The sequence below is a fragment of the Stegastes partitus genome, unplaced genomic scaffold, assembly GCF_000690725.1.
Source record: "Stegastes partitus isolate 25-593 unplaced genomic scaffold, Stegastes_partitus-1.0.2 Scaffold556, whole genome shotgun sequence".
Taxonomy (NCBI): Eukaryota; Metazoa; Chordata; class Actinopteri; family Pomacentridae; genus Stegastes; species Stegastes partitus.
In genome coordinates, this window is record NW_007578287.1 from 168,656 (window position 1) to 188,709 (window position 20,054).

A 20,054-nucleotide genomic window follows, 5' to 3' on the forward strand; every position below is an offset into this window, starting at 1 on the left:
GTGACAACTTTCTGCTGATGTATTTCTGTCCAACTGGACATGCACATCCCTGCTGCCATAACTCATTTCTTTGGTGCATCTAGTTGAGCCTTTCTTTTTATTTATTTATTTTTTTAAAAGTCAGAGTGGGAGATTCTAATACACCTGCTACCTGCAGCCAGCTGTTGCACAAGAACTGCATCTTTTTTTTATCTCAGTCATCTTGAAAACCAAAGCATAGTTGACACTGCTAATACACTACTGATTGTTTTTGTTTTTTTTAATTGTTCAGTGGTACAACTCTGCTTTGACAAAATAATACAAACCTGTAGAAGCCAATACCGTAATAAATTAGCACTTTTTAAAGTGTAATAGGCCAATAACATAATAACTGGCCAGTAACGTAATAAAAGTCCCAACGTAATATCTTTTTGCCAATAATCTAATAAGTTCTTATGTTATTGGTCTTTCAAAAAACATTTTTTTTGCAAATATAATGACCAGCCAAAAACGTAGTAAGTTATTACGTTATTGGTTAAAAGTTATTACGTTATCGGCTCAGGACTTCTATTACGTTATTGGCCCATTACATTTTTAAAAAGGCAAATTTATTATGTTATCGGCCGTTGTGACGATATTGGCTTCTACAAAACCAGTTATATGATGGTGTAAATTTAGTTTAAAAAAATAAAAAAAATAAAAAAGGCCCATTCTTCTTTCTATTCCGATTATCCACAAACCATAAAACTGTTACTGTTCACCCCATGAGGCTGATTTTCTCCCCCAGGATTGGTACCAATAGGAACTTTAAAAACACAGAGTATGGTGCCATGCAAAGGCATACTTTTTGAGAAATTGTTTTTTTTTAATTATATTTTTTTCTTTTATACGGTGTGTACTACTAATACATTATATATATATATATAGTATTTATTAGTCTAAAAGTTAAGATTAAATCCTCTTCAAATGTGCTCGTCATTCAGCCAGCTTAATGAATGAGATCCATTTATTTATTTATTTCCCAATTGGAGGTGTGAGACAGAGCACAGTTACATTCAATTGGAGGACATAAACGTCCAAGCTGTTAAAAAGTCGGCCAACATTTAAAGTGTCTGTCTTCACCTCAGTTATCTCACTACCCCAGGACCGAGTTTTCCACTCACGAGGTTACAGTGATGTGACAGACACACCACAAATGCTGACAGGTGAGTATTTTTACTGACCCACATAACTTGGATGACACTCTTGACAGGGTCTTGACTTTATGACCCTTACCAGCACATATTTCCTCCTGAAACTACACAACCTGTGTATGTCAAAAAAAGGAACAAATGAACAATATGAGTAATTGGTAGGTGTATTTTTTGAACTTTAGACAAAGCTCTTCTCTCTAATTCCTTATTATGCTAAACTAACAATGAAAAAATGAGCCTTAAATTAAAAACAAAAAAAACATTCAGTTAGTAGCTTCCCACATATCTCATGTCTCCCATTTTGCTAATCATCTTCTTGACAACTGCTGAAACTGCTTGAGAGCTCTAAATAGAGTTATGAGGGTGCTCGGCCTCACCAGAAAACAAAAGATGGTTTTTGCATTTTATTTAAACATAGTTTCCTTTAAGTTCAGTGCACTCAGTTCACCGATGTTAAGGCTTCGCTACGCTATCACAGAAGGCTCCATCCTGGTGCTCCAGATACTCCTCACTAGTAAGGATGATTTCATCATCACTCACAGTTATGACATTATACAGAGTTTAGATAGTGAGGTGTATGGGTCAACAGTGCAAAGCCACATTTAGCTGCTTCTGCCACCTTTGCTGTTTGGATGGACACAATGTCCTGGAGCAACGGCACACCAGCTTAAAGCTTTCCTCTTTTTCTTTGATTGCTTCCAAAATGAAAGTTTTTGTGGAAAGTGATATAATGCTTCAAAGTACAGAGTCAAGCCCCAAAACTGGAGTTACGCCACGTATTTTCGGGTTAGGCCGAGACCATTCTGAAGCATCCTCTTGGTAAGTAATCATTAGTTATCTTTTTAAATTGTTTTTTTATTTACTGCCTTTCTGTCAACTGCTACTTTATCTGGACATGTTTTATCTCAAGAAAATGAGACAATTATGTTGTTTCCTCATGACACAGGCCTTAAAAATAACAAGCAACGGCTCTTTATATTGTTAGTTTCACCTTAAATGGAAAGAAGGGGAAAGTGTACAATCTGTTTTTTTTTTCTTGTAACACTGTTGCTAGAAGGAAGAGATGTCGACACTTCATATTGAAAATAAACAGGAAGCAATCATGCATTCTCAAAAATGCCTACAGTACGCAACACTCTAATAACTGCTAAAACTTCTTGTGCTAACATCTGTCTAACTGAACAAAAATTGAACAAAATGTTTACGTTGTTGAGGCAGATATCTGCTGTCAAACCACTTTCAAGTTCCTTTGCAGAACAGTGTTTTATCTTGTTGATGCTACTGAGTTTCTCTGCTAAAATGTGTTTGTTTTCCTGGCTTCTCGTAAAAGATATACACCAAGTATGAATCTTAGTACAGCTTTGTCTCTGCATAAAGTTTGTCTTTAAACTTTTATTTTCTGGATACCCCTACAAAGCAAAAGCCAATGAGGAGGAGACGAAATGTCCTCCAAAATGTCTTGCAATAAAAAATAATTCAGACTCATCAGGGCCAACAAGCGTTAGTGGAGTTCTGCATGACCCAACGTAATCTCCAGTGGTGTAGTTCCTGTAACATGGGCGGCCAGCGTCATCTGGCTCACAAGATATTTCCAGTTTATCGCAACTCGTTTTCATAGTTTGTCCATCAGTTCTATGAAATCCGCAGGTAGTGAAAGGTCAGCGAGAGAGCAGAGGAAGGTCACCAGGGTTCATGATGAGGCTGGAGTCCAGGTTCAAGGTATCTATGAAGACAGAAAAAAAATGTAAACTTTAGGGCTGGACCCGAATATCCAAATATCTGAATATTCGGTCGTGGTGGTGGTATCCGGATAGCAATTTTGATATTTGAATATTCCCACATCTGCGCCGCGGGTCTGTCGTTTTTTGTAAAATGGTAAATTTGAAAATTCATGGATAACAGTAATAACTACACTTTAGCATTAAAAACATAATTTTGGTTAAAGAGCTTCTACATACTGGTGTAACAACCATTACAGAAACATAAAACATGATTCTGGTAATTAACGATGTTGTTAATTTAGGGCAGCTGTGGCATAAACCTTACATTGGATGGTGGTCTAATAAATTTGTTAAGCTGTGTGTGTGTGTGTGTGTGTGTGTGGGTATTTATGTATTTGATCAGTGAATCTCAGCCCCAAATCCAACGGCTATATCTTACAAATATACTTTTTCACCTTTAAAAAAAGTCAATAATTTCCAAGACAAACGGCCGCTGTAGGTTTGAGCAAATGTTGCTCAATTAACTATTTTCAGTGGCTGATTGATACACAATTGGTGCTTTTGTGAGTATTTGGGTTGTAGGACAGTGTGTGTGTGAAGCAGAGTCACAAAAAACTACATTTTGTGTGTTTGTGATGATAAAGGAACATGTCACCTAGTACCTGTGTATATAAAAACCTTAACACTTTTATAATATCCTATATTTTTTTCCACTTGATAAAAAGGGTTATATAAAAAATCTGCAAGTATGATCATATTGAATGATGATATGGACAGCCTTGACTTTTCTGTATGGTTAGAATTTATAATGACAAAGATAGGAGCTTAAAAATAAAGGTATTGAAATTACCCAGGAAATAGCATAGGGCTCAAAATACAAGGAAGATTCCAATAATACATTAAAAAAAATACAAATAACTGGTTGTACAAACACAATTTTTCTTTCTCATTTATTAACGAAGTATGTTTTTCTACCACACTACTTTTTTTTCTTCTTTTTTTAAACAAAATCACACCTGACAAAAACTAAATGTTGATCACAGAGTAAGTCCACAAGATAATGGCAACTTTTAATATATAACATTTTTTCTAGATTTAGTGTACTTTGTCGAGTAACAAAAGTGATATGTGTGGCTCATATCCCTCCTAAATGAATTGTTTATGAATTTTACCTTGATCAAAGTTGTTGAGCTTTTTGGAGTTGGATCCTTCATCAAGTCCCTCAATGTCCACGAGATCACTGTTGACATCTGAGTCGTTCAGAGCGCTGAGGGTCACATCTGCACATGCACAAAGAGGATGATAAATTGACTTAATTTTTATTTTTTTATTGGAGACTTACCCGATCTGCACCCTTACTCTAAATTTAGAACAAGTTTTCAGCTTAAGATTTAATAATTTCCGTTATGCGTTGTGCATTTTGTATCCAAAACAAGTAACAAGTGATTAATAAAATGTAATATACTGATGAGATACATCTATCACCAGAGGCCCCTATATCTGAATACACAAGGCATTGCTATACAATAGGATGTGCTCACTATCATTCTGCCAGTCCCTCTTGTGCATTACATTTTCCAATAGTGTTATGATTAGCACAACCACGGAGAAAGCTACATAATTGATTTGATCTTTACTCTAATAGGGAGTCAATTTTAAAATACAACATTTACAGCAGAACCGCTTTATGATGTGGAGATAAATTTGTTAAGTCTCACCTGCAGTTTTCTGTTTCTTCAGAGGAAGTTGGCCGGAGGGGGGACCCTGCAGTCCTGACGCCACAACCTGAGCTGTGGAGATGGCACCTGGAGTGCCCTGTGTTGCCCTGGCGACAGCAGCGGTGGCTTTTTTGACGACCTTCTTCGGGCCCTCAGAGGAGGCGGGAAGAGGTCCGTCTTCATACAGTTTCCTCTTCACTGTGCTCTTTGTCTGACAGCTGGAGGGAAGATGGGAGCTAAACTGACTTTAGTATTTATATCAAGTCACATGGGTCACATCTGCATTTGTATGCAGCGGGTCAGCATTTGGATTCAGCTTTTAGACCTGTAAATGTCACTTTTTTAAGACTTTATCGAGTGGGAGAGAGATTTCTCAGAAAGAATCAGACTGTGTAGATTCTCAGTCATGCAGGTCAGTTTCAACCTTGGAGCTTCAGTTGAAAACTACTAGACTTCTTTTTACAGTTATATTGGCATCTACTACAAAGAATATTCAATCAATAGCATTCCTGACTTGACCAAAAATGACCGTTATGCTCAGAACCATGCTAAAAGAGTACAGTTACCTAACATGAATAACAATTTTACACCAGCATTCCGTTCTTGCATCATTTGCAGTTGCAGCTCTTTTTACTGTAATAAACTGTTGTGTCCTTTGTAGCTTCAAGTCACATGACACATTATACATCCGCTTTCATGTGAACACTTACTGATAAGAATTTCTGTATTTCAGATAATAAATCTGCTGTGTATCCCGTTTATACTTCCAGAAACTGTCTGAGTTGGTGGCAGCTGTCTATTGTGAACGCAAGTCTTTATGGAACCACATGTGCAAAAGTCTACTATAATTCAATAGAATTACTATATAATAAATATGAACATTTCATTGTGTTTGTGTGTCGTTACCCTGCAGGAATGGAGTCTGCTACCGGGTGAAGCTGCATGGTGAGTTCTCCTAGTTTGGTGAAGGCGGCTCCGGCAGCAGAGAAGATCTCCCCAACCTGTGCAGCACACACGAGAATTAATATTTAACCAACCAGCTGGCATGTAGTTCCATGGAAAACAACACAAAAAGTGGACATAACCACATGAACACATGCATAAAATAATATGTACAGAATCCATCCGCATGTGACACCTTCCTGAACATCTGATTCTGACACTATGGGGGTTCATTTGCAGCCTCCAGTCCCAGCACATGTTAAACCTGCTTCACGAATTTGAGTCAGTGAAGTCCAAAAATGACATTGGGTGATAACGCCTGGCCTCATATTCAGCATTTCGGGTTACTTCAAAAGTGTTGGTTGGGGCTGGTCTTGTATTCGTGGGAACTGCATCTAAAGCATCTAAACTCTTTGCTAAAACAAAAACATTTCTCTTTAGCTGAAGTGAGAGACTAAGACCAAACCAGGAGGAGCATGTAGGCAAGGATGTACTTGTCTGTGTTAAGTGTCTGAAGATGCATCCAAAACTTGAAAACAGGTCAGCTCTGAGAATAAATTACAGGTTCAGGCATATGCTATTGCAAGATCACTGGTGTTTACGTAGTGCAGGTAATGCAGAACATTTTCCACAAAGACCTGATGGAATTCTTTGACCTCTGAAATCATCTCTCAGCACCGAGTAACCTCAGTTCACTGATGCTCTGCGTAACTGCCGCGAGAATTGGAGGGAAGCACAAGAGCTCGTACGAGTAATAACAGGATACTAGTTAGAACTATTCTGCAGAGACGAAGTTGTTTTTTTTAATGACTTACTTTAGTGGAAGCTGAGGTCATTTCGTCAATCTCTGTGGTAGCACAAACTGAATATATTCCGTGAGCAGGACTCGGTGGTGTCTTCAACAGCTGCTAAGATGCTAACTGTGTAGCTAGGTAGCATTTGGTGTTTGTCTTGGTGTCGTAGAGCAGCTACAAATCTGCTCTTCCGCAGCTTTTACTCTTGGTACCTGGAGAATTGCACCATTTTAATACAGCACCGCACAGTGGCATTAAAGTTTATTCTACAGCTAATTACATTACCACAGAAAACAGGCAAGTCATTTCGCTCAGTGAATACAATAAGAAGGCTGATGCTGCCTTCACTGTCTTCTTGTAATCTCCACTTCGGTAAATTCATGTGCGCCGTGTTTGTGAGGTTTACGTCCCTATTATAAAAAGGATACAATAGTGGACATTTCAGTGGCCTTTTTTGAAATGTTAATCGAAAACAATCGTTCACTCGAAATACAGACATTTGCATGCAAAAGAAAAAAAGAGGACTCTGTCTGTGAATTAAAATTAAATTACACAAAAACAGTCGAATGATGTTTACATTGACCTGATTTAAAAATTAATTTGTAGGGGAAGGACGGGTGTAGAATCAAATATGTACGCTCAAGTAGCACCAATCAATAACTTTAGAGATTTTAGAAAAAATTTTAAAAGGATTTGTGTCGCTCAAATGACTTGAAAGGCTGGTGCCCTGAACTCATCAGCCTGAACACTGACATCTGGTGGTTCAGCCAAGTCTCCATCACTTGTGTAAAAATATTTGAGAAGGTTGTATGTTTTATTCGCAAGCCTATATTCTGCCACAGAAAAAAAAAAAAAAAATTTTATTGTTCACCAACTGATGATTTATCTATCCATACATGTTCACTTTACAAACATTATGTAAATCCATGTGCAGGTACTGATACAGAAACAATGGGGTGGTTTGCAACAAAAATACACTTTGGGATGCAAAGGACAAACTGCTGTCATATAGGGTTACAGCATGTTTTTTTTAGTAATACTGTATGGTATATTGGTCTACTTAACATCGCTGTTTTGTGAAACACCACCAGTGTGGACATAAAATTAAACTCAGGAGATTTTGTTTTCAGTCAGATTTCTGTTTTTATTGTATTTAAGTGTTACTATTATATAACTACAATTTAAAGATGCTGTGGAATGCTAAAGATGTTAAAATTATTTATAGTTAACCCCATCACCACGACCCTGGGGCTCTTTATTATCAAACTCCAAGAGGTCACAGCAGCTGATGACAGAGGAAAGTAGAACTTTTCATTGTCTTCATTGTTTCCAGAGCAGGAACCATTATTAATTTAACAATGCTAATAATTCCTGATATAAGCCTTTGTAGCTCCTTTCGATCAGCTGTGCTAGTCTTTTGTGAAGCCAATAATGCAGCTATTACAGTTGCCAGCGTGGCTTTAGAAGTAGTAACTGAAAACCTTGTTATCATTGAAATTTAAGTCAGTTTATTCACCTGCTGGATGAGATTTTACAGCACCAGTTAGAAAACAGTTTTCGACCTTCTCACACTGTGCCAAAATTCCAAGTTTGAAGACAGACACTCTGAATATTTGTTTTACTACATAAAACTTTAAATTCCAGAGTTACAAAAAATAGAAATTCTTGACATCTTAAGATCAGAGTGTAATTCCTGTGTTTACGTCCTCCAGTTCTATAGTTCTCTGACCTTTCTAGTCAAGTTTCATACAGCTTGCATATGTTAAAAGTGGTTGTTGCATAGTTGCTGTCATTCAGTGCAGACAGACAGAGGATAAAGGTGAGTCGTATTTATAGCTCAAACCATTTTGGTAGGAGGATGATCAGTACCATCATGGGTAAAGGCTTAAAATCAGATACTGGCATTGGGGCATTAGTGGTATACCATTAAGTAATATATCCATCAAACATGGAACACTGTGCAGGCCAATGGAATTGAAGTCCTGGACGTAATGCGCACCACTACAAAGGCACATATAGATAAATAACATGTACTCTATAGTTTTTGTCTAGTTGTCCAAAAAGTAAAGCTTGTAGATGTGAAATGTACATTTACTACCATTTTAGCTTTTGGGTGTTAATTTCGTGGTAAACATATGCTTTTACAACATAACAAGAGACTTTTATTTCTGTGAAAATCTTACATTAGAAAAGGCCTCGACCATGAAACACACCTTTGAGGTCCTTAAATTTATTTTATTTATTTATTTATTTATTTAACTTTCCTTGAATTTAAGCACAAAATAGCAAGAGCAGCAACATTGTGTTTTCAATTGTCGTGCATATCTAAAAGCTCCAGACACCACTAAGTAAGGGCAAAGAAAGTTGTTTTTTTTGGTTTTTTTGGCGTTGACGGCCAGCTGTTTAATTTCCGACAGTACGTAAACGCAGCGTAGTAGCACGTCAGCATGGTCTCTGGAAAGTCACGTGGCATTAAGGTCATATGATATGTTTTTTTTTTCCAGTTTACGCTAAAGCTTTTGCCTCCACAAATCACAGTTGACAGGCTGGAAATGCACCAGTTCATTAAATAAAAATGCGCATTTCGCCATATTGAAATAAATTACTTGACATGTTGTTTTAAAAGTAAGAAATTTAAGGGAACTAAGGAAGCCTGTCAACATCCCGGAAATTCCCGGAGCTCAATCACAGTCACCCGACTGAAGCAGTGACAGAAGTTTCAAGCGCTACAGTTTGTTGTCTCTTGTTTCATAGAACAGACAGGGTTTAATCATGCGTGGACTCATTTGTGGACCTAAACTCGCCGCGTGTGGGATTGTGTTGAGCATGTGGGGTGTGATCATGCTGGTGAGTGTGAAAACTTGATGTCTTTTCTGTTTCAAAATAGAAGTCAACAGAAGCAACTGATCTCAGCCTCCAACATGAACATCAGTTTGAATCAACAGCTCCAGTCACGAGGGCTGTTGGGTTGGAATGCTGACAAATGTGTCTTAATGTAATCAAAAAATCTAATCAGAGTCGCAATAGTTTGCTTTGCAAAAATAGGGAAACAATGAGTCCAGTCTCTCATTGTCATCCTTTGTCAAATATTATTGGAAACCAAATATACTGTGGTAACTGGAAACAGCAATACATTTGAAGATGTGCGTCTTCATCAAAACAGATTAATCAGTGATGGAAATAATGACTTGTTTCAGTGATAATTCCTGAATTTTGTCAACAGAAGTTTTTTTGTGTTGTGGCAAACCAGGAAGTTGGTATGCTTTGTCTCATAAATCCCACATACATTAACATAGGGTTTCTTAAAGGGTTTTAATTTTAGAAAAATAACCAAAAAAATCTATAGTTGGCTGTTATTAAGTTAGATGTTTTATATGCACATTTTTTCCAGACTTATTTGCAAGTTACTTCTGTTTGGATTAGTTCTGCTTTTTTTCTGAAATGTTATTTGCAATGCCTGTAATGAATGTAATAAAATATTATCTTTTCAAGGTATTTTAGATGAGTGCATAAGAAACATTTAAAAAATGTTATACTCACCGGCCACTTTATTTGGTACACCTGTACACCTGCTTGTTACCACAAATGTCTAATCAACCAATCGCATCACAGCAACTCAATGCATTTAGGCGTGTAGATGTGGTCAAGACGACCTGCTGAAGTTCAAACTGAACATTGCAATGGAGCAGAAAGGTGATATAAGTGACTTTGAACGTGGCACAGGCATGATCAGAAACTGCTAATCTACTGGAATTTTCACACACAACCATCTAGAGAATGGTCAGAAAACGAGAAAATGTCCAGTGGGCAGCAGTTCTCTGGGCCACAATACCATGTAGACGCCAGAGGTCAGAGAGGAGTGGCCAGCCTGGTTTGAGTTAATAGAAAGACAACAGAAACTCAAATAACCGCTTGTTATAACCAAGGTATGCAGAAGACCAACTCTGAACACAAAAAACGTTGAACCTTGCAGTAGATGGACTACAGCAGGGTACTGCTTCTGTCAGCTAAGAACAGGAAACTGACGTTATAATTTGCACGGGCTCACCAAAACTGGACAACAGAACACTGGAAAAACATTGCCTGGTGCAAGGATTCTTGATTTTTGCTGCAACATTCAAATGGAAGGGTCAGAATTTGCTGCAACCAACATGAAAGCACAGACCCACCTTGCCTTGCCTTGTTTTAACAGTTCAGGGTGATAGTGGTTGTGTAACGGTGTGGGGGATATTTTTCGACCCCTTAGTACCAAGTGAGCAACGCCGCAGCCTTCCTGAGTATTGTTGCTGACTGTCCATCCCTTTATGAGCACAGTGTACCCATCCTCTGATGACTAATTCCAGCCGGATAATGCGCCATGTCACAAGCAAGAATATGACAGTGAGTTTGCTGTACTCCATTCACCAGATCTCAATCTAATAGAGCACCTTTGGGATGTGGTGGAACAGGAGATTTGCATCATGGACCCGCAGCCAGAAAAATTTGCAGCAACTGCTATCATGTCAATGTGGACCAAAATCTTTGGGGAATGTTTCCAGCACCTTGTTGAATCTATGCAATGAAAAATTAAGGCTGTTAAGAAGGCCAAAGGGGGTCCAATCCAGTACTAGCAAGGTGTACCTAATAAACTGTGTGTGCGCATGTATATATAAACTGAGATTTTTAAAAAAAATATCATGCAGCCCTACTTGCAAGCAGGCTTTAACAATAAGATTTATCTAATTAAGTCTTTGTTCAGTATGTATATTTTAAAATGCGATAAGTCTGCCATGTTAAGTGTAAGACCCATGAAATGTCCCTCCTGTCTCTCAGGGCATGCTGGGGATTTTCTTCACAACACATTCAGCAGTGTTAATTGAAGATGTGCCTCTGAAAGAAGAAGACATCTTCCCAGAGTAAGGCCTCCACTGTCTCACAACACCCTTTCAAATCTCTGACTTGGTTTGTGTTGGACACTTTGCTTAGTTTGCTGATGATCAAAAACCTTTTTACACTCAACAGAAGGAAGCAGTTGATTCTCCCAAAATGAAAGCTGGGCCAAGATGCTTTTTTACAAAGCACGTTTATGGAACTTGTGTATCAAATTGCACGTTTCTTAGGAAACAGGAGCCCTTTTCAAACTTATTAGGCCACTGTGAGTTATTTGATATGAATGGTGCAAATCAAGTAGTTAAATGTTCTAAGAAAATTTGTGTTGCACAGACCTCGTGTGAAGCTGAAAGCTGCTAATCTGACTACAAATGCAGTACGGTTTAAGCACAGTTAATATGACCTTAAAACTGAGGTACATACCGAACCATTATTTTTGTGTACCGTTACACTGCCTCATACCAGTTAGAATTTGTGCATCAAACATGGTCAAGAAAAAAAATAGCTGCAGTGTGAGAGTTGTCCTTCAAACAGCCCCCTTAAATTTGTAAGTTTTCTCATGGCAACTAAAAGGGTGGAGGTGTAGCTGCTGTTTTCAAACATACATTTCACTACATGCAGATTTCATATTAGTTGTGATGCCAGTTTATGTAATTTAGTCAATCACAAAAATAAAATCTGATGATTCCAGTTCCTGATGCAATAGCACCTGCTAAGAGTAAAATAATCTCACAACAATAATGTCGCAACAGTAGCTCAGTACGGAGAAAGGCAGCATGAAGATGGAAAACATTTCAGAGTGACTGTGACATCTACAAAGCAAAACTCCATCTTTACAAGCCTGCGCTCTGCAGAACTTGTCAGGCCCATCTCTGTAGTATCATTAATAGAAATCCTAATAGCTCGTGGGCTTTATTTGCCATTGTTGATAGGTTAACAAATCCACTGTTGCAGTCACTCTTGAATTCCTGTCAACTAAAAAATGTAATGGGTTTTTTTTATATCAAAGAATTAAGAACATCTGATCAAGTATTAGACCCAAAAGAGACATTATGACCCTATTTCCCTTTGAAAAAGAAAAGTTTTGTTAATGTCTGAATTCACTGCTGGTAATAAGATTCTCGAAGAAGTAGTGCAGCATCTTAAACTGTCTATGTGCTCATTAGATCTTCTGCCAACAAGCTTTTTATCTGTTTGGCAGTGGATTTGTTGCATTATTTTAAATGGCTCACCTCTCTTTGGCATCTTCACGGCTTTACTAAAAACTGCAGTTGTCAGGTCCCTCCTGGAAACCTGAATGCTTTAATACTAAGTAAAAGGCCTATATAAAATCTCTCCTTCACTAGCAAGAGTATTGAAAAAGTATTTTTTTGTCAAATGAATGACTCCTTGCAGACAAATACCATCGTTTCCACTCATGTCACAGCACTGACATCACTCACATAAAGATTTTAAATATCATTTACCTCAGTAATTATTTCAGGAGCCTTATAGTTCTGGTGGCTTTAGATCTTAGTGCGGCACTTGATGCTGTGGATCCTGAAAATTGGCTTGGGCTGTCAGGGACAGTCTTTAGGTGGGTCAGATCATACTTAGAAGGCTGGGGATGTAGTCTGTTGGTAATTATGAATCTCAAATAACCGCCATGCATACAAGATCTTGAGCCTCTCCTATACAATGCCTGTATTTTCCAGTTAACTTAGCTGCATGAACATGGTTTTAAAATGACCTGTGAACACTAAAAGTTCCTAACTGCTGGCTGGGTTGTTCTGTACCTCCTGATTTTTATTTGGTCACAATCGACCTGCATCCTTTTCCATCCTTGGGAAGTCTCGCAGTCAGGTTATTTTTTATTTTTATTCTCTGGCAATTCTTTTCCATATGGAGCCAAGGTTCCAAACAAGCTGAACAGTTCGCTAGTTCATCACAGGGCCAAGACAGAGACAGACAACCATGCCCACTCACACACATCAACGACCAAGTTAGAGTCACAATGTAACCTAACATGCATGTGTTTGGACTGTGGAAGAAAGCATCCAAAAATAAACCCACGAAGAAACAGGAAGAACACATATAGAAAGGCCAAGGCCAACCAGTAGATTCAAATCCAGGACCTGTCTAGCTGTAAGGCGACAGGGTAGGTTTTACTCTTCTTCCAGTTATTCTGCTAAATTAGGCTAATCATGGTCATATCTTAATAGCTCCTCTTCCTCTGAAAGAGAGCAAATGAGCAAATTTCCCCAATTTTTCAACTATTTCTTTTAATGTCAGCAAAAAAGGGAGGCATCAACTGCCTTTGGTAAGATTAAATTGGTTTTGTGAGATATGTACCTTTTAACAGGCTGCAATGTTATTGTTTGTTCCCTTAGTAAGAACCCTCCTCAGAAGATCTATGAACTGTACAACACGGTGGGCTACAACTGCTTCATAGCAGCTGCTATGTACATCCTGTGTGGAGCATTCTCCTGCTGCCAGATGAGGCTCAACAAGCAGAAGGTGAGTTCGTCCGTTCAGCTTCTAGATTTTATTTCATTTTATTAGTTCAAGGTTGTTGACTTCACTGAAAGAGTCAGGACAAAGTGAATGACAGAGGGAAGAAAAAGGATCAGTTTAGCCAAACTACTGCTTGCTCCAGTGGTATCATTTGTTTCTATATCGGGGTTCAAACTGAAAACAGCCTGTTTACCAAATTGCCATTCTGTTGTAGTGAGTTGTAGTTGCACGAAGACAACAAAATGCAGCAAAGTTAGTTTGAGTAACAGATACTGCAATGCTATTTATTCATTGTCTTTGGTCACCAAAAGACACACACTGTACGATCAGCAGTTTAAAATAAAGCATGTGCAAAAATTAAATGTGTGATGTGTTCATGATTTAAAAATCCACCCTTAGTCAGTGTAATATTTGTTTATTCAGATGGAAAAAAATATGACTTCATCTGTACTTGTGTGTTGTTCTTTAGGAGTATCTGGTGCACTAGTGCCATCTGCTGGACGGAAGGACTCCCAGAGGACCTTTTGACTCACCTTTTCTCTGATCACTGACTTCTCCTGCAGGATTTAAACGTCCTAGTCAGGAGCTAAAGGGACACTGTGGAAACAGATCAATGTTTGAATTTATTTACGATTAAATTAATTCTACCTCTAATCACAAGTGCTTAAATTATTTGATCGTGGTCGTACTAACGACCCACTGGAACTCCGTGAGTAGGTAGCCTTGTTAAAACATTTTAAAGTGTTGATTTGTTCTTGCATACTTCTGTACTGTACAAGTGAATGTATCTCTGATTTTTACCAGTAGTGTCCAACTGCGTTTGGAATGTCGGTCATTCCATCAAGTCATTCCTTTCTTTCAGCTTGGTTCAGTCTGTCTGCACAGTGCTTCACATCAGAAGTTTGTCTTTATTCTAATCTCAGCTGGAAGCACTTCAGCTGCTGATGTGAAGCATTTGACGGTCAGCATCATGACATCAGTGAAGCCCCTGCACTGGTTCACTTGCTCACCTTCTCAGGTTTTTGTACTGAGGGGATCTTACAGTTTGCTGATGTGCTGTAGTCATTTCAAACATTAAAATTGCTCAGATAACTAAGTTGCTTTGGTAGGATTGTTTTTTTGTTTGTTTGTTTTTTTGTTTTTTTGTTTGTTTTTGAGCATTTTCAGCACATGAACACATAATAGAATTATAATTGAGAACTCTGAAGAAGGTAAAAATTTATGATGGTAAAAATTTAAACTACCGCAAATGATGCAAGAAAAACTGGTAATCATGTAAGTTAGTATATTTGTTTTACCACTCTCAGAGCAGCTGCCTTTTTGTAAGGTTACGCATGCACATTAGAGCTTCATTCATTTATGAATAATACTCAACTGCATTTAGGTCTGACACTGTCCCATAATGAATGAAATCACTTTAGTTTTTGGCCAAAACAACAGTGAAATTAATATTACTGATTAAATATTCCCTGTACCATGGTACATAGTGACATACAGCAGATATACGTAGGTTTGCAGATATAGAATAGAATAGAATAGAACTTTATTGATCCCTTTGGTGCAAATCTCAGGGAAATTGTTGATATATAGCGTTGATAGATATAACATATTACCTCAGAATCTGTCTCACTCGTAGGAAGTTGCCAGGAAATTAATTGGTGAAAGAGAGCTGATTTAAAATCACAACTCTGATATACAGGCGGTCTGATCTCTGTTCATGGTTCATTCAATTTACACAGAATCCCATGTAAATCAGCATCAGATCACATTAATTAGGTGATCAAACCAGTCCCTCTAATTTGAGAAAATTAAGAAAAAACTGATTAAACAGCAAATATAATACAAAAAAACAAACAAACAGGAAAACAGCTTTTTATTACTGATTCATCAGGTATTTAGACTGTCAGGACTGAATTATCCATACATGTTACTTCAACAATCCTCACCTCCCTTAACAAAAATGTTGGTGTTGCTAAATAATTAAGTCAAACTAGCATTACTATAGCAGAACTACATTGTGTGCAGTTTATGATCCGAATAAATTCAACCTTTCTGGCTGATAAACATCACATTTGTATTTCATAATTTGTGCTAGACAACTTATGCCTGACTAACAATAAAATCTGTAAATTATATATTGGATCCAATGCACACACACTTGTCTAACCACACATCATCTACCGAGTTTGATGAGTCACAATAACCTCATTTCTGGCCAAAATAATAAGAGTCACAGTGTTTTTAACGTAAATCAAGTTTTATTTGGTTAGCATTAAAAAACATTCTGATGTCTTCATTTGCACAACACAGTTATCCTTCACCTATAATTTCATTTTTTTCTTGATAATAGTTTGACCAAATGCAAAGGTAGATTTCAGAAAGAAAGTATTTTGGAATAAACATTTAAGCCATACCCTGGTACTTAGAGAGTACAATTTGAATGGAGTCAACGTTTGAAATTTGAACCACTTGGACATATAGTATTATTTTGTCTTGAATAAACCTTTAAATCCACAATTTGTTCTGTTTACATGGAATAAACCTTTAAAACTACAAGTTTTGTATAAAAATAAAAAACAATCAGTCTGATCAGAAGTGGATCATTTTTCCTAAAACAGTTTTGAGTCTGCACCACACAGAGTGGTCCTGCAAGAAGCAGTCTGTTAGTATTTTTATATAGTGATGCTGTTTTCTATGCGGCTGGGCAGGAGGAAAAGGTACTGCAGCGGCAGTCCTTCATTCTGACTCAGGAAACAGCCCTCGATCTCCTTCAGTTCCATTCTGAACCTTTCAATCAGCTCCAGGGCTTTCTCCTCAGTGAAGTGCTCCTCTGTGTACTGGCCCAAAGGAATCTAAGCAAAAGAAGATGGGAATTTGCTGAAGAAAGGGGATTTTTTATTTTTTTTTTTAAATTGTTATTTCACAAAACAAAACAGTTCTAGCTAAAACCAGCATTTCGGGTTACAATGTAATGTTGGGTGTGGTCTGTCTACCATGTCAGCTGCTGATGTCATGAACCTGATCACAGTTCAAGACAAGTATAATTTAGTATAATTTCCCCCCTGACATCCACAAGTGGTAAAGGGATTTTCCAGTCATCTTATTGCTTAATCAGCCTCCAAAGAAACACTGGCCTTCAGCTGCTTACAGAAATCTAAGCAGAAACACTTTCTTAGCTGACAATGAGAAAGTGTGTCCACTGCTAATACTGGATCCATAACAAACCTGAACATTAAATGCAGTATGGATTTTTATTAGGGCAGCAGGAGATATTTTCTGCTGTTTAGTAAGAATACAAGTTTAAAATGTATTGCAACATTAAAGGGATCATCCCAGTATTTTGAATGACTTTGAACATATGCTGAATGCAAAAAATTGGCTTTACTGGTCAAGTGTGTCAGCACAGGCAAAGAATTTTAATCTGGTGTTTACCTAACTCTCAAAGTAATTTTAAAAAAAGGGGGGGCAACATGTTCCAAAGAGAAAACAAGTATTTAGTGAGTGATCATGTATCTGATTCACTGTTTGCATTACATCTTTATATTATGCTGTACATGTTTTATGTAGTGTTGCCATTTTACCCTGATAATTTTAATCTCAGTCAGGCTTTACTGTATCTGTTATTGTTTACCGACATAATAGCTTTTCATATCATTTTGTATTGACAATATATAGATGCCTCTGAATAAAGAAACTGTGTGTGGAATAGGGACACCACAAATGAAAGTCAGTTCAGTGCCATTGTATTTTTTAAAGGCAAAAATCATGATGATAGATCTCAAGATGTCTGAGATTTTTTTATAAAGTCATTCACTCATTGATAGATATGGCCTGAATGAGATTAAACCAAACACTGGTTGTTTATATACAAAGCACAAATAGATGTCAGAAAATGCTTTTTTCCCCTAATTTAGGTGAATTAACCCTTTAAAATTGAAGCGTTGGTCCCTCATGTTATGTCCATGTGGTAATTTGCTACCATATAACCAGACAGATGGACTCACTGCGTCTGGTTGTGCTCGTCCCAGATGCCATGTGATTGCCATTTGCACACAGGACTGACTGACATCAGGAAGGCTGGCCATGATCATCTCCATGGTAACATCATCTTTGTTTGTTGGTGGGGGCAGCCTCATGGTGCAGGGAGTGTTGGGAACCCAGGCACACCAGTCAAACTAAAAAATAAAAATAAAAAAATCATTGTGGTAGCATTGCAAAGTACAGTGGCAGGGGAAGTGTTAAATGTTCCCTGAATTCTAAATGATGTGTAGAAAGTTAATTTCAATCTCACAGTTGAATTTCAAACCACCAGCACTGTCAGTGTGAGTGTTCAGCACCTGTCCATTATTGGTTGCAGCATGCTGGACGGTGCTGGTGAAGATGGCCACAGCCAGCAGGGTGGAGAGTTCCTCTCTGCTCCTCAGCTTACTGGCCAGACCTGAAATCACATATACACTTAATATCAATTTTAAAAGTAAGGCAACAGCCTTTTAAAATAATTTTGCCACACTAATGGCAAAGCATACTTATCAATAGCAAAGAGAATAAAACATATATAAAGAAAATAAAAATATATTTTAAAAAAGATATAAAAAAAAATATTTTAAAAAATAAACAATAATGAGAAAATAACAAAAAAAATTAAAATTAAATTAACGACTGTCTGAAGAGTTTAAACCACAAACCCTGCCTTCACTCTAAGTCAACTGGGATAGGCTCCAGCCCCAATGCAACCCTTGTGAGGATTAAGCGGTAAACAGATAATGGATGGATGGAAGTCCACACAACAGGCCTTCAGCATTGATAATTTTGTTAGAATTTTGTGGTTAAATAATTATAGCACATTCTAAAAGACATAGAAAATATCTTAGATAAATCCAATACATGCAATAAATGAATTCTAAAGATATGATGTATTAAAACATTTCAAAGTTCCCACTAGATGGCCAAAAGCTATTTTTTGAGTCACCTTTGTTTTGTGTATAATTCAATTCAATTCAATTTTATTTGTATAGCACATATTTACAACAACAAGTCATCTCATAGCGCTTCACAAAGGCAGAAACAGAAACACCCAACAATCCAAAACATCTGGATTCCCTATAAGCTTCAGCAGTCCGCAAGCAGTCCACAACAGTGGGAAGGAACCGAAAACCCCCACAGGGGAAAAAAAACCTCCGACAGAACCAGGCTCAGGGAGGGACGGCCATCTGCCTCGACCGGTTGGGTGGATGTAGAATGAATTATACAATGTAGTTTACAGTTAAACAAGTTATTAGAATTTATTGTCCTTTTGTAACAGGAGGCATCATGGTGGGGCAGCAGGATGCAGAAGGTGAGGCCAGCGGCTGTAGTTTAGTTTTAGTATAGGCTGCATATGTAAAATCAACAGATTATCCAAAGGGAAGTGAGGTACTGCTAAACGGCTTAGAATGAGATTTTACAAAATATTTGCACCCCAACTTTTGTTGTTCTTTTTTTAAATTAACATTGGTCTAATTATTATTTCCAAAGCTGCATAACAGAAATCCCCTTCCCTCTCTTTCACAGTATTTCTTGTCTGTATCTGTATTGTTTATCACATGATTCAAAATGCCAAAAAAAAAAAAAACTGAACTGAACAATGCAATAATCATTTTTGGTATGGTCTTCTATGATTGAAACCATATCCTTCACATATATGCTTTTTCTACAAACGTTAAGGTCAACTGTGTAATATGCTGTTGGTCCTTTACCAACAGCGCTGACCCACTTTGTTTGAACCATTGTTTTGCACTTTGTTTGAACCATTCTTCAGACCAGTGTTGATTGGTGCCCACCACAGCTGACTAGAAGCACCCCACAAAAGCCTTGCAGGGATGATACAACACACCTGTCTGGTGATAACTGTTTGGGCCTTGTCAAAGTTACTCCAGTCTGTACACCTGCCCATTTCTCATTTATCACATAATACATTCCAGACCTTGACATGTGCTGTCATTGTAAGATAACTGACATTATGAACTTCATCTGTGATTGGTCATAATGTTCTGGATCATTGGTGTATATGTTAGTTGTTAGTGGAAAAATACAGTGTATTATTGACCAACCAAAGTTGGGACACTCTACGAAGCCTTCCTGTGATATGTCTTTGATCCAGGCTTGGAGCTCCAGGTCCTCCTGCACATCATAGTCCAACTGGTAGTACAGGCCTACCATCGCAGTGACAAAACTGAAAGAAGAGGTACAGTTAGTTATCAGTCATTCAGAATGCATTAAGAAAAGTCTACATGTGGCTGATGTGGTTGCTTCCTAGCACATTCCTCAGAAGTTTTTTTAAAAAATTGTTATTTCACAAAACAAAAC

General features: G+C 37.6%; 3 protein-coding genes across 4 annotated transcripts in view; 1 reads left to right on the forward strand and 2 right to left on the reverse strand.

The window, feature by feature from the left end:
* Window positions 1–1,346: 1,346 nt before the first annotated feature.
* On the reverse strand, window positions 1,347–6,697 carry LOC103362100 (chromatin complexes subunit BAP18). 2 transcript variants are annotated; one of them, XM_008288366.1, is made up of 5 exons: window positions 6,369–6,697; window positions 5,518–5,612; window positions 4,612–4,829; window positions 4,066–4,173; window positions 1,347–2,895 (listed from the first exon to the last, which is right to left on the reverse strand). In XM_008288366.1, exons 1-5 carry the CDS (start codon window positions 6,387–6,389, stop codon window positions 2,831–2,833), a joined length of 507 nt encoding a protein of 168 aa, XP_008286588.1. In that variant the 5' UTR covers window positions 6,390–6,697; the 3' UTR covers window positions 1,347–2,830. The 2 variants fall into 2 exon arrangements, with proteins under 2 accessions (XP_008286588.1, XP_008286587.1); XM_008288365.1 differs by having other exon boundaries at window positions 4,612–4,847.
* Window positions 6,698–8,937: 2,240 nt separating this feature from the next.
* On the forward strand, window positions 8,938–14,808 carry rnaseka (ribonuclease, RNase K a). The gene is made up of 4 exons (XM_008288367.1): window positions 8,938–9,194; window positions 11,160–11,242; window positions 13,586–13,712; window positions 14,179–14,808. The coding sequence occupies exons 1-4, from the start codon at window positions 9,120–9,122 to the stop codon at window positions 14,194–14,196; spliced, it is 303 nt and encodes a 100-aa protein (XP_008286589.1). The 5' UTR covers window positions 8,938–9,119; the 3' UTR covers window positions 14,197–14,808.
* Window positions 14,809–15,566: 758 nt separating this feature from the next.
* alox12 (arachidonate 12-lipoxygenase) overlaps window positions 15,567–20,054 on the reverse strand; it is a 16,974-nt gene continuing 12,486 nt past the window's right edge. The window contains exons 12-15 of the mRNA XM_008288368.1: window positions 19,799–19,920; window positions 18,047–18,147; window positions 17,714–17,884; window positions 15,567–16,561 (exon numbers count right to left, since the gene is read on the reverse strand). Of these exons, the coding sequence (XP_008286590.1) occupies window positions 16,382–16,561; window positions 17,714–17,884; window positions 18,047–18,147; window positions 19,799–19,920 (574 nt within the window). The 3' untranslated portion in view covers window positions 15,567–16,381. The remainder of the gene's footprint in view (window positions 16,562–17,713; window positions 17,885–18,046; window positions 18,148–19,798; window positions 19,921–20,054) is intronic.

What these genes read in the sequence shown, in the direction of transcription:
- LOC103362100 (XM_008288365.1), bottom strand. Translation starts at nt 6,389, where the DNA reads ATGACCTCAGCTTCCACTAAA. An exon ending in GAAGAAACAGAAAACTGCAG is followed by an intron (nt 4,174 to 4,611) that starts GTGAGACTTAAC and finishes GTGCATGTGCAG; the next exon opens with ATGTGACCCTCAGCGCTCTG. An exon ending in GCTCAACAACTTTGATCAAG is followed by an intron (nt 2,896 to 4,065) that starts GTAAAATTCATA and finishes CTGTCTTCATAG; the next exon opens with ATACCTTGAACCTGGACTCC.
- rnaseka (XM_008288367.1), top strand. Translation starts at nt 9,120, where the DNA reads ATGCGTGGACTCATTTGTGGACCTAAACTCGCCGCGTGTGGGATTGTG. An exon ending in TGTGGGGTGTGATCATGCTG is followed by an intron (nt 9,195 to 11,159) that starts GTGAGTGTGAAA and finishes CCTGTCTCTCAG; the next exon opens with GGCATGCTGGGGATTTTCTT. An exon ending in GAAGAAGACATCTTCCCAGA is followed by an intron (nt 11,243 to 13,585) that starts GTAAGGCCTCCA and finishes TTGTTCCCTTAG; the next exon opens with TAAGAACCCTCCTCAGAAGA.